At 34.8% G+C, this 13,042-nt stretch overlaps 2 protein-coding genes across 3 annotated transcripts; one reads left to right on the forward strand and one right to left on the reverse strand.

The window, feature by feature from the left end:
* Positions 1 to 313: 313 nt before the first annotated feature.
* Positions 314 to 8,995, reverse strand: derl1 (derlin 1). The gene is made up of 8 exons (XM_048152996.1): positions 8,639 to 8,995; positions 4,820 to 4,931; positions 4,059 to 4,123; positions 3,747 to 3,773; positions 2,693 to 2,788; positions 2,545 to 2,597; positions 2,311 to 2,421; positions 314 to 2,111 (listed from the first exon to the last, which is right to left on the reverse strand). Exons 1-8 carry the CDS (start codon positions 8,789 to 8,791, stop codon positions 1,961 to 1,963), a joined length of 768 nt encoding a protein of 255 aa, XP_048008953.1. The 5' UTR covers positions 8,792 to 8,995; the 3' UTR covers positions 314 to 1,960.
* A 25-nt stretch (positions 8,996 to 9,020) lies between these two features.
* nsmce2 (NSE2 (MMS21) homolog, SMC5-SMC6 complex SUMO ligase) lies at positions 9,021 to 12,941 on the forward strand. 2 transcript variants are annotated; one of them, XM_048152998.1, is made up of 7 exons: positions 9,021 to 9,148; positions 9,778 to 9,909; positions 11,478 to 11,590; positions 11,689 to 11,842; positions 11,945 to 12,036; positions 12,179 to 12,285; positions 12,507 to 12,941. In XM_048152998.1, exons 1-7 carry the CDS (start codon positions 9,139 to 9,141, stop codon positions 12,616 to 12,618), a joined length of 720 nt encoding a protein of 239 aa, XP_048008955.1. In that variant the 5' UTR covers positions 9,021 to 9,138; the 3' UTR covers positions 12,619 to 12,941. The 2 variants fall into 2 exon arrangements, with proteins under 2 accessions (XP_048008955.1, XP_048008956.1); XM_048152999.1 differs by having other exon boundaries at positions 9,134 to 9,271.
* Positions 12,942 to 13,042: the final 101 nt, after the last annotated feature.

Genomic DNA, 13,042 nt, shown 5'->3' on the forward strand with positions numbered 1-13,042 from the left:
AATAGGAGTCCCAAGACATTTCCCTTGACCCTTATAATGGAATGTTCAATCATTTTTGTGAGGACACAAAACCAACCCACCTGCTGGTGAAGCTGTTATAAAACACAGTGTGGTCCATGATGGCACTTAATATTTCAAGTGGACACACACACAAGCGGTGCTTCAATAAAAACCATCTCATTCCAGAAAACGAGGTGAAATTATGGACTTTTCTTTGGACCATAAACACATTGCCTGCACTCTCATACTGTACCTTATCGCCAAGGGGACAGAGCCACATGGTGGACATAATCAAAAACAGAAATCAATACAATACAGTGATGCACAGCACATGTTTATTTGTAGTCATAGGCTAATTTTTGGCAATATTACAGTAACTGCAAAATTATACTTATCATGTTGGCTTTTCCTGGTATCCAAGGCATAGTTCCATTTTTCCACTACTCAGCTGTGAACTGCTTTCAGCTCGCTTAAGTGTATTTCTTTTTCCTGCTGCTGCTTTAGTGTCATGTTCAGACATGTATCAGGAATACTGTACTGCTACCAAGAATCCTGCTTGCTCTTTATAAGAACCAGTCTGCTGTAATTCAATAAAACACAAATGATTGAATGTTCCGAGTTTCATTGTTTACACAATGGTAGCATTGCCAGAGTAAAAATTCAAACAGCTGCTAATTTTCTTACAGTAAGTCGCCATTCAGGGTGCTGCAAAATTTAAATGCAACTTTAAGGCGCCTGTATCCTGAGTGTGTCCCTCAAGACACTGTGAAATCAGTGTACTCAAATTAGTGAGCACAGTTGCTGTTTATTTGTAGCATCAGTAATTGAAAAAGAACTCAAAGAAATGGCAATAATGAAGCATTAGAAATGTAAACTGAACATTTTAGTAAAGCTTGTAGTTTAGAACAGTAGTAAATTTTATTTGACAAGGATTTTTGGCAAAATCACCATGTATAATTTTAATGTGACTGTATCACACCATTATATAACATATGCACACAAAGGTATTGGGATTTTGTAAAGCACCTTTATCAAAACAATGTGTTGAGGGACATAATATTAAATCAATGTGTCATTTAGTGCATACTAAATCAAATATGATACCACTGAAAGCCCATAAATATAACTTTCAGTGTGCAAATAATTATAAAACTCTTTTCTTTAAGTCTCTGGTTTTGTTTGCTAGTCATTAAAACATTCACTTTCTGAAAAATTTCAGACTGTATGTATGCATGTATCACAGGATAACTTAGTTTGAACATCAGTAATGTGTGAAAAATGCATGGCAGTTTAACTGTAAATGGAACTACAAGGCTGGCATCTAAATTTATAAAACAAACAGATGGAAATATGCATCTAAATGTATGTAACAAACAGACTGAAATATGCACAGCACTTTCATCTGCGTGTTCTGATTCTGATTGGTAATTCAGTTAATTCACAAATGTAAAGCATAAGCAATGCTTACAAAAACTTACGATAAATTTAACCTAATGAATTTAGACAAATGAGTTGATAAAAAAAAAAAAAAAAATTAGTTTTAAAGTCCATGACCATTCCTAAACAACCATGCTACAGACAACTGACACTGAACAGTTCATAGAGAAATTAATCAGCTACATTTGACTGAGCAAGAAACATGAAGCCTGTCTACGTTGAATGATGTGGTCATATTATGGGAAACACAATCAAAGTCCCCTGAATTTCCTACAATTACACCAACTCTGCTACAGCGCATATTTTTGCAGAGTTTCTGTACACACTGTGAAACTCAATAACAGTGTGATATGACATCGAGAGTAAGAGGAAAACATGTAACGCTGGGAAAGAGCCCCCGTCACTTTTCCTTGTGGGTCAGAAGAAAAGCAACACAAATGAACCCCAAATCATAAAATCCATATTCTGCAGCATTGATATTAGAAGTTTCTGTATTTATCCATTGATGCAAGAGTCAAAGGCTTCAGTCGTCCCCCAGCCGAAAGCCTTGACCCCAGTTATGGCGCCCACCACCACCACCGCCGCCTCCTGCCTGCTCTTGGGGTACAGGTCTCCTGCTTGGAGGAACACCGAATCCAGACACCCCTCCTCGTCGATTTGGGAACATCTGGTATCTGAGGGGAAAAAGGAAATGAAAGGAAGAATATGACAATGAAGCATCATAAGATCATTTTAGGGATTTTCAACCCTTATCACTTTCATTCACCTATGGATTCATAAATTAAATATTTCATAAACAGACACTTTATTTATACCAGCATTGCTCGACTCATAATAGAAAACCGAGGCCAGCTTTTCAGCCAATAAACTCACAGGAACTGCGGGGTGGACAGGAAGGACCTGCCACCCAGGTCCATGGGGTATTTGAACATCAGAAAGAAGTAAAGGTGGCCAACCAAGTTCCCAATCAGCTCATTGACAACACTGAAGGGAAAAATGGTTATTGTTAGGATAATTATGCGACTGTGATGACTCATTGTTATGCAACATCTACATCAAATGACTGATATTTAAACATGAATCTGTGTAGGGGAAAAAGATTCTTACGAGCCACCAATGATATAGTTGAATCCCAGAATTACCCAAGGGAGATAACAAGCCTGTGTTAGTATGAAAATTAACAGGTTTTAGTGTGGAGCATTAAAACACACATCAATATTTTATATAAAACATACTATAGTAATGTAATGAATACCTTGAATCTGGTGCCGAACCAGAAAGATACAACCGTGTCACGATTTAGCTGAGCCCAGACATACAGAACAGACATGATCAAAGGGATCATCAGGAGCTGCAAAATACAAGGAACCCGATATTCATGAACAAATGAATGGGGAAATTAAAAATTAATACAACATAATAGAATTTCTCTCACACAACATTGATAAAAGACGCTTTTAAGTGTCATGCAACGGTCCCCTAAACAATTAATGTTACATTTAAAAGCTTAATTAACTCAATGGGAATTCCAGGAGTGCAGAAGAATAGTGAGAAATCACAAATGGTTGTCATTCAAGAAAGTATCAGGTTTTTAAAAAAAATACAAAAATATTTTTATAAATGTCTTCATTTAATGACCATTTAAACAATATAAGATGTTTGCTTTTTAGGCAATTTAATGATTAAAAGATTTCGTAAGAGAGGCAGGGGGCATTTTTTGCATTTTCTTCTTGTTTTCAATATTGATTATAATAATAAATAATAAGTAAATTAGTATATTAATAGTATAATATTCTTGCAGTATCATGTGACACTCAAGACTGCTGCTGAAAATTCAGTTTTGACATCAGGAATAAATTACATTTAAAATACATTACATGAAAAATAATAATAAATAAAAAATAAAAATAAATTACATGAAATAGAAAAAATATATTTTAAATTGTAATAGTATTTCACAATATTACTGTAATTCTGATCAAATAAACGCAGCATTGGTGAGGATTAAAAATTTCAAATCTTACAACCCCAAATTTCTGAATGGTAGTACATACTAAAAATATTATTTAAAAAAAAAAGATATTATTACACAATATCAAATAAGATTGTTTTTAATTTTTATTTTAACTGCTAGCATGAAATTTCCCTGATGTAACAGCAAGTCTAGAGTGTTAGCTTCTGTGATTCATATCAACTTTTAACCGACAACCTAGCAAAAAAAAAACCAAACAAACAAACAGATAAATAATATAGTTTAAATTCAAAGGTATCAAAACTTTACACTGGTAAAAAAAAAAAGGCATACTAACCTGCATGTCCATCATTAAACCTGTTATCTGAATTATAAATGTTAAAGGGAAACGCACATGCCTCCTAGAAAAGCTTTTTCTTGCTATGTGGAAGTTGTATAGCATAAAAAACATCCTAAAGGGACCAAATATACTAAAATGCTGAATTCAGCATGCCACATTCACTGACTGAACTCATTTACTGTTAATGCGAGTATGTGCTACACAGATGCAAATCATTTGATGACATTGAATAATATTTGTGCTGCACTGAATGACACATTTAATCTTTTAAAATATTACAGTACAGTGTGCACAGAGCAGAAAGGATACAACAATGCAAATCCAGTTGAAAAGAAGCATGAACATGTAGTCTGCTGGTCTTCCATCAAAAGCTCCTGTGAAAGCGAGAAGAGATGATGATTAGTATGGAATGTCTCAACATTTCATTTACTCCCATTAAAAGGTGTACTCCCTCATTTTTCCTGATAAAAAAAGTTTACACAAAGAATAATATTACTGAAAACTATTAAAATGAATTGAAGATGAAGACTCCAGTCATTTTAGAAGCCTAATAAAAGCCATTTTATTTTACATGGAGCGGGTCGCCACAAGGGGGGTGCCATTTTGAAATACCATGAAAAGCTAATAGGGAAGGCGTAGGACATACAACGTAAGCTTTTTGAAGAATACGAAAGTGCGGTTTTGGCGGAACCACTTGGAAGGCGATCATTTGTTTATATAAAGCATATACATTTACATTTTTTTTTTTTAAATGACCGATCGTTTCACTAGAAAAGACCCTTATTCCTCGTCTGGTATTGTTTAAAGCTGCACTGAAACTGTCATTTTGACCTTCAACAGTGGAGTCCATTGAAGTCTACTATAAGGAGAATAATCCTGGAATGTTTTCATCAAAAACCTTAATTTCTTAGAAAGACATGAACATCTTGGATGACATGGGGGTGAGTAAATTATCAGGAAAATTTTATTTGAAAGTGAACTAATCCTTTAAACAAAAAAATACTATGTGCATGTTTCAGTCCAGTCAGAGGTTATTCTTATTAAAAGAGATTTAAGGACACACAAGCTACCTGTTTCAAGCCTTGTGGAGTACTGGTAGAGGAAATACAAATTAACCAAGTAGAGAAAACCTGTCCCTGGGCCAACTGGGAAATACAATGTTGCAGATAATGGTCTCCATATCTGTTGAGAGAGCACAGAAAAATCATTAGTGGCTTGACGCAGATCACAAGTGGAGATGCCCATTGATTCTGGCCTATTGAAACAGATGTATCAAAGTAGTCATTGATAATCTCCTTTAAAAATAGCTAGACGTAAGACACTTAAACTGAAGTAGAAGTATAGAAAACCAACAGGCACTGAGAATATTCCGCAGGCACAATTTGTATGCAGTCACCAGCACTGCCTGAAAGTTATGGTAAAACAGAGTGGCTACCATGCTTGCACAGCAGATTTGATTCATTATCCATGTGCCTGAGCACGACTGAAGCTATTACGCCACACATCTCGCTCTGAGAGGAACAGACACTCATCTGGTCTGTTATCAAGATCTGTTCTGTAATTCCCAGGTGAGAAAAACTGGGTCAGTAAACAACAAACACACATCCCTGCACAAATTTTTTAAAACTCTCCGGTGTTTAATTTTCTTTCAACATGCAGATGCACACGTTATCCCTCTCCACAGTCTCCGGCTGACTCGTCCTCCTCCTCCCTTTCCCTGTATCCCTCCCTCACTTCTAGTGCTTTCTCTCCTCCCTCCGGCTCACAGAAACTCTGAGCTAGCAGGGTTTTTCGGTCTGGGGGACTGTGAATCCGCTGAACAGCAATGCTTTGATGTTGCCGTCTGAAGCGTCTCTGCAGTAGCCAGGCAGTCCAGCGGCCCCCTCTCGCACTGCAGCATAAATCACGCCAGCTCACTTGTGTGGAGAGGTGACCTCTGTGCACTGCAGCACAGAGAAAAGTGGGTTAAAAAGCACAGCAGGATTGGTATGCCGCGAGAGGACGGGGAGAGGTTGATTTGGCCGCTTCTCAACAGCTAAATGGTTCCTTCACAAGACAAATGTGCCAATGTGATCACCGGTTCACTGTGACAAAAAGATTTGTGCTGCCCTTGGCTTGGCGATATACACTCTATAAAGCTTATCTGTACTGTCCCATGTTATGCCTCAATCTATAGCTGGGCCTGTGCTTAGTGCCTATATCTGCCCTACAAAAGTTGTATCCTACATAACAGCATGTTCATACACAAGGACTGTATATATCACATAAACACTATATGAATAGGAGCTCAATGTCTAAGTACCTAAATAAATTACAACTAAAATTGCAGCTACAAAAATGAATAAGAAGTTTATTAGTCATTAGCAGAGGTCAAATTACTCTGTGCCTGAATTTCAGGTGAATCACTCATAAAAAGGTGTCATGGGAAACAGATTAAAAGCAATATTGATGCCATTTACATTTGCTACATTAGCCAATAACTGTCAGTAAAAACTCACTGTTAAGGACATTGTGACATGTGATGTATGCTAAATGCCACAAAAATTACTTGATAGTGTGATATGGGTTTTCAGATATTCCACATTATAAAATAACTTTAAGGGGGCTTTTTTTTTCTTAAGGAAAAGTGCATTATCCTGCTATCACAGTTTGCATGACAGCTTTTAAAATGGGGGGTTTCAATCGTTTAGATTTCACAGACCCCCCCAAATATGATCATCCTCATCTGATGGACCCCCATCCTAAAGTTTATAAGGTAGCTATGACGTGACACAATTTGTTTTGTGTCCATATGGTTTAATTAAATTTAAAAGGGTTAAAATTTCAAAATAAATTAGTAAATTACTTGTATACATTGTGTTTTTTGAGGAACAAGTCTGTTTTAATTCATTTTGAGAGAATATTTGGAGGATGATTGCAAAAATGTCAAAGTGGTGTAACCGTAAAAACTTTGCAAATAATTGATCTTGTTTAAAAAAGGTGAAATTCTCAAAAAAAAAAAAAAAGAAAAAAAAAAAAAGAAAGAAAACTTGAAAATAGTTCCAAATAGTAGGTTAGTTTATATTACATCTTTAATCAGCATCATAAACTAGGGATATTTGACTAAATTGGCCCCTATTACAGAAAGGTTGGTTACACCATTTGACATTTCAATTTAAAATTAAATTTGACAGGCATTATCATGGACACATATGTAAGCACTTGGCCTTGGAGGGAATATTTTAATTAAGTTAATACTCATGTCACATGGTTTTCCTGCACAATCTGAACAAAATGGCTCCTTGAAAGGTGGTTACGCCGCCTTAACACTTCAGGAATTTGATTCGACTCACATGATTCCCCAAATTAATTATAATATCCAGAACAATGGTGTTCCATTTACTATTATGTACTGACAATTATTATTGAGAATTTCACCTTTTTTAAACAAGATCAATTATTTGGTACAGTTTTTACGGTTACACCACATTGACGTTTTTGCAATCATCCCCCAAATATTCTCTCAAAATGAATTAAAACCAGAAATTTTAGACTCTGTCCTAAAAGAGAATGTATGCAAGTAATTTGCAAATTTATTTAGAATTTTTAACCCTTTTAAATTTAACTAAACCATATGGACACAAAAAAAGAAAGAAAAATATGTTCACATCATTGACCCCTATACATTTTCATGTATAAAGTTCCAACTTATACTGGGAAATTTAGATTATAAATATGTGTAAAATATTATTTTGAATAAAATATATATATATATATATATATATATATATATATATATATATATATATTTATTATACATAATGTTTTTTCACTACTCAGTAAAACACTGTTAAATGTAGTATTTGTTCATTTTAATTAAATAGTTCTTCCATTAAACTATTTTTTAATAAATATTTTATTTATTTACTTTCATCTTATTTTAACATTGTTTTACTCTAAACTTTTCCACAGACCCCAGTCTTACAAACATTCATCACGTTGTTTTACACTTTTAACCCATAAACAAATATCTTTGCGCCACCTGGTGGAAACTAAAGGAATAAATATTATATTTCTGATGATTGAGACACCATGGCTAATTATATATATTTTTTACATATTTACAAGCTTAATATCTTACAGTTTAGGCATACTGTCAGAATCAGGCATTAGAAAAGCCGACCTCCACAATGTGGAAAATACAACACCATTATTTATATTATATTCTATGTCACAAAACTCAAATATTTTCTAATTAGAAATAGTAAATAAGGTTAAAGTATTTGGCATCACAGTAAAAAAAAAAGTGCTTGTCAAAGCAAAGGGAACAAAATAATAATTTGGCAGTCTTACTGTCCCGGAAGTAGTCTCCAGACGCGTACTCAGCTGTCATTGGTTGAGCACAGACCAGGCTGGGACGCGTTCAATGTTACGTTTTTTATTTTCTGTGGGTGCGCAACTTTTAAATCAAACGGCGTTTTCTGCCTTTCAACACTATAATATAGCTCGTTTAACAATTCTAATGGTAACTGACAGATGGAGGGTGGGATTAATTATGTTGGGATATTACCGATGCACATGTAGCCCATGTGTTACGGTTTTGTCATCTCTTACCAATCTAATTCTGCATAATCATTCAACATCGCACGAACTTATTCGTTTCGACAACCTTTAACATTCAAGCTTCCTAATGTACAACTAAATATTATAACACAAAAACATATAACTCCGGCAACCATGAGTTGTGTGTGCACAACCAGACTTTATAGACTGATCAACAACAGTTTACTACAACACAGTTCTCCTGTGTGGGCATCTGTATAACGTTACTTCAGATGAGGCCTACAAGGCCTTGCCATCGCTGCGGTTGTCTTAAAGTCTCTCTACGGTTTAATTTAATCTAAACTTACCTGGAATTTATGAAAGAATGACTCCGGCCATAACACAAGATACATAGGACTGATTAATCCCAGCTTTCCTATTAGCGGAACAGCAATTGAGCCAGCAAACCAGTAACGGGTGATGAAAGGGATGTTTTTAAACCAGTCCCCGATATCTGACATCTTGCCATATGATTAAAGACGCTGAAGATGCTCTGTCGGTTCCCCGCCGATGAAGGTCTGGAAAACGCGCAGGTGTAACAAACGAATCTGAGATCCCAACGCAGAAATGCTGTTTCAGTCTTCTTCTATTTTGGTTACCCTGGTGTACGCTACTCCTTCCCCGTTCAGTTTACATGACGTGGCCGCGCACGGCGTCCTTGTTGCGAATTTCCGTTAAATTTGACTGTCAAATTAACAGTCACTCACTCAAAGAAATATGGGGTTTATTCGAATTTGAAAAAATGCTGATATTTAAAAAATGTAGCATTTTGTCAGCGATTTTTTTTTACAGACTTTGACACAATTATATGCAACGTAGTAAGTATTTTAAGACTAGATATGATTATGAAATGGTTAGAAGTCTTTTATATTGACGTGTCATTCAAGGCGTTTTGAAACCGGAAACGGCTTCATGGTGGCGCTACTTTTGGTAAAGCGAAGGTTTCGTATCGAGTTTTTATTATTATGTTTTTTTTTAAAAATATCGCAGATAAGTAATTTGAATGTTTAAAAAATGTTATAGCTTGCCACTTAGATCAATAAGTTGCTAATATGTTTTATTAAAGAGTTCACTAAACAATAAAAATAATGCCATCATTTACTCATCATTTTGTGCCAAACAGGTGTGACTTTCTTTTCCCCTGAGGTTATCAAAAAATGTTCGGCAGGATGTTTGAGACCGTCACCAATCACTTACACATCTTTTTCTATGTAATACAATTGAATGGTGACTAAAGCTGTCGTTCTGTCCATCATCTTTTTGATGTTCCATTTAAGAAAGAAAGTCATACAGGTTTAAACAACGGGAGGTTGGGTGAAAGAGAAATTAAGTGCACTATCGAATTAAATGTTTCTTGCAGTTCGCTTTTGTTAAAGTAGGTGAAAGTGAATGATAAAGTTGCACGTGAGTTTGTGGGTTGAATTTGTGTTTATTTCTTTTCGAGCAGTCCTATGCCTTCTAGAGATGTCTCTAAGCTCAGTACAGTCCACCTTGTCCACTCTGAAGTCATGTCAAGCAGATATTGGAGCTTGTATGGACATGATATCAGACGTTGCACTGGGAATAGTCGAAGCACAAGGTGAGCAGCAAGTCATTTAATCAACTATATATACTGTATATATATATATATATATATATATATATATTTTTTTTATTTTTTATTATTATTTATTTATTATATTTATATGTATTTTTCATTTTATTCAGCAAGGATACATTAAATTGATCAAAATTGCAGTAAATATATTTATAATGTTAGAATGTTCTAGTAAATGCTATTCTTTTGAACTTGATATTTATCTAAGAATCCCGAGAAATAAAAAATCACATGGTTTTCACAAAAATAGCATTAGTTTGATTATTTGATTAGTTCACATTCAAATTAAAATTTAATGATAATTTTTTCACCCCCATGTCCAAGATGTCCATGTCCTTCTCTCTTCAGTCGAAAAGAAATTAAGGATTTGATGAAAACATTCCAGGATTTTTCTCCTTATAGTGGACTTCAATGGAGCCCAAACGGTTGAAGGTCAAAATTACAGTTTCAGTGCAGCTTCAAAGTGTTCTACACGATCCCAGACGAGAAATAAGGGTCTTATCTAGAGAAACCATCACTCATTTTCTAAAAAAGAAATTGAAATTATATACGTTTTAACCATAAATGCTCATCTTGAACTAGCTCTCTTCTTCTTCTCTATTAGAATTCCGGCAGTGTAGACACTGCTAAGTGTATTACTGCCCTCCTCAGGTTAAAGTTTGAACCAATTGTTATATACTTGCACTAGCATATTGTAAATGACAATTTAGTTCAAACTTTGACCTGTGGAGGGCAGTAATACACTTAGCAGTGTCTACACTGCCGGAGTTCTAATAGAGAAGAAGAAGAAGAGAGCTAGTTCAAGATGAGCATTTATGGTTAAAATGTATAAAATAAATTATTATAATTTTTTTTAGAAAATGAGCGATGGTTTCTCTAGATAAGACCCTTATTCCTCATCTGGGATTGTGTAGAGCTCTTTGAAGCTGCAATGAAACAGTAATTTTGACCTTCAACCATTTGGAGGCCATTGAAGTCCACTATAAGGAGAATAATCCTGGAATGTTTTCATCAAAAACCTTAATTTCTTTTCAACTGAAGAAAGAAAGACATGAACATATTGGGTGAGTAAATTATCAGGAATTATTTGAAAGTGAACTAATCCTTTAATTAGCAGAACTGTTTTAAACAATGTTTTGTAATAAGAAATATTTCATGAGCACCAAATTAGCATAATAGTATGATTTCTGAAGGATCATGCGACACTGAAGACTTAAGTAATGATGCTGAAAATCTGAAAAGCTTTGCTTACACAGAAATTAATTACATTTTAAAGTATATTCAAATAGAACATGTTTTTTAAATTGTAATAATATTTCACCGTATTGCTGCTTTTACTATATTTTTATCAAATAAATACAGCCTTGGTGAGCATAAGAGACTTCTTTCAGAAACAAAATCCCTGATTTAATATATATAATACCCACAAGATATGTAATCCTAATTAATCTCTTTTTGCCTATTATATATTTCTTAATTGGATGCATATATTTATATTTGTCTGAAATATTATTTTTTTTTTCAGACATACTACTTTCATCTAATTTCAGGTATGAATAACAGTCCATCTCTGAAGAAACTGGAGGAGATGATTATGGAGTGTTCCAGACTGGACAGAGAAATCAATTGTTTTGTGGAGTCAGTTGATGAGAAAACTGCTCAGGTTTGTCTTACTGACTATTGCCGGTGCTTAATTTTGACACAAAGTCTTTGTCAAGTCACCCACTGAGCCACCCTGGGTTTCTCTCAAATGTTCTGTAGGTCAGAAATGAACCTCCGGAGGCCATGGTTCATCTGAGAAACTCTGTAAAGGACCGTTTTAGTGAGTTAATGGCTGGAGTTTCAGATGCAGACCTGCAAAGGCACAGTAAGGTGGTTGCCTTCAAAGACAGTGTCAGGAAATATGCCATGCAAGGTGTGACACACAACACTTTTTGCAGCACAGCATTCACAAAAGCCACATCATAAGTGGTGCCATTCTTCAATGTATATTTGTGCATATATGTGTATGAATTAGGTCAAACTGATGCTGAGAACGAAGAGGAGGAACTTGATGAGGACATTGCTGTAACACAGAGCCAGACAAACTTCATCTGCCCTCTCACCCAGGTAAACATAATTTTACATTATCAATTGCACAAGATGTTATAGCTCGTGAGTTAAAAGTTCACATTTGTGGTGGTGTTTTTGTTTATTTTTTTGTATTGCATAAATATATAGAAATTAATTTTACCTTATCTTGTTCTGACAGGTTGAGATGGTCAATCCAGTGAAAAATAAGAAATGCAATCATTACTATGACCAAGCGGCTGTACTTGAAATGATTAAAGCCAAGCACAAAAATAAGAAGAATTTTCGGTATGTTGCCACTGCTCAGTTCTGTTTTTACCTTGTCCCAAATAAGTATACATTTATCTGTAATTCATTTTCATGTCCTGTCACCAGCCAGTCAATGTAAACTAAAAAAAAAGCCTTATGCTCATCAAGCCTGCATTTATTTAAGCAAAAATAAAGTAAAAATATTAATAGTGTAAAATATTATTACAATTTAAAAGAACTGTTTTTTCTTTTTTTCACAGCTGTCCAAAGGTTGGCTGTGACAACAGAGATGTTCAGCAGTCGGACCTCGAATTGGATCTGGTTATGAAGAGAATGATCCAGAACCACAAGAGACACAGCGGAAAAACCTAATTTGATCAAATCAGTCCCGCGGATGTTCTAGTTGTTTTGTCTGAAATGGGAACATGGTTTGCCTGAATGTTGAAATCTAGAACTGGAGGCTTTTGTTGTAAAATTTGGTTTGTTATAGTTAATATATAACACATTTGCAGTTCTTGTTTGTAATACAAATATAAATGCACTATGCTGACTTGAAAAAAACCCCAAAATATTTGTTCCTTCTCATATTGCCTCACTGTCAAACCTCAAATTACCTACACATTTTATCCTTAGTCAATGAGAGCAAGACTCTTTTTCATCTCTGTAAATGACAATAAAAACCTGCTTCCTTTCAACTCAATTCACAACCAGATGTTTATTCAACAATTGCACTGTAAAATTATCCAATAGATTTAGGCCAAAAGCCTGTTTTATATTACTCCACCATGTCACAAAG

The sequence above is a fragment of the Megalobrama amblycephala genome, linkage group LG13 (assembly GCF_018812025.1).
Source record: "Megalobrama amblycephala isolate DHTTF-2021 linkage group LG13, ASM1881202v1, whole genome shotgun sequence".
Lineage (NCBI taxonomy): Eukaryota > Metazoa > Chordata > Actinopteri > Cypriniformes > Xenocyprididae > Megalobrama > Megalobrama amblycephala.

Bases quoted from the DNA above. Each gene is read 5' to 3' on its own strand.
- derl1 (XM_048152996.1), bottom strand. From the start codon at position 8,791: ATGTCAGATATCGGGGACTGGTTTAAAAACATCCCTTTCATCACCCGT. The intron at 4,124-4,819 runs GTAGCTTGTGTG...TCGCTTTCACAG, and splicing joins CTCCACAAGGCTTGAAACAG to GAGCTTTTGATGGAAGACCA. The intron at 2,112-2,310 runs GTGAGTTTATTG...TTTTCCCCTCAG, and splicing joins CTGTCCACCCCGCAGTTCCT to ATACCAGATGTTCCCAAATC.
- nsmce2 (XM_048152998.1), top strand. The intron at 9,910-11,477 runs GTGAGCAGCAAG...ATCTAATTTCAG, and splicing joins GGGAATAGTCGAAGCACAAG to GTATGAATAACAGTCCATCT. The intron at 11,843-11,944 runs GTGTGACACACA...TGTATGAATTAG, and splicing joins CAGGAAATATGCCATGCAAG to GTCAAACTGATGCTGAGAAC.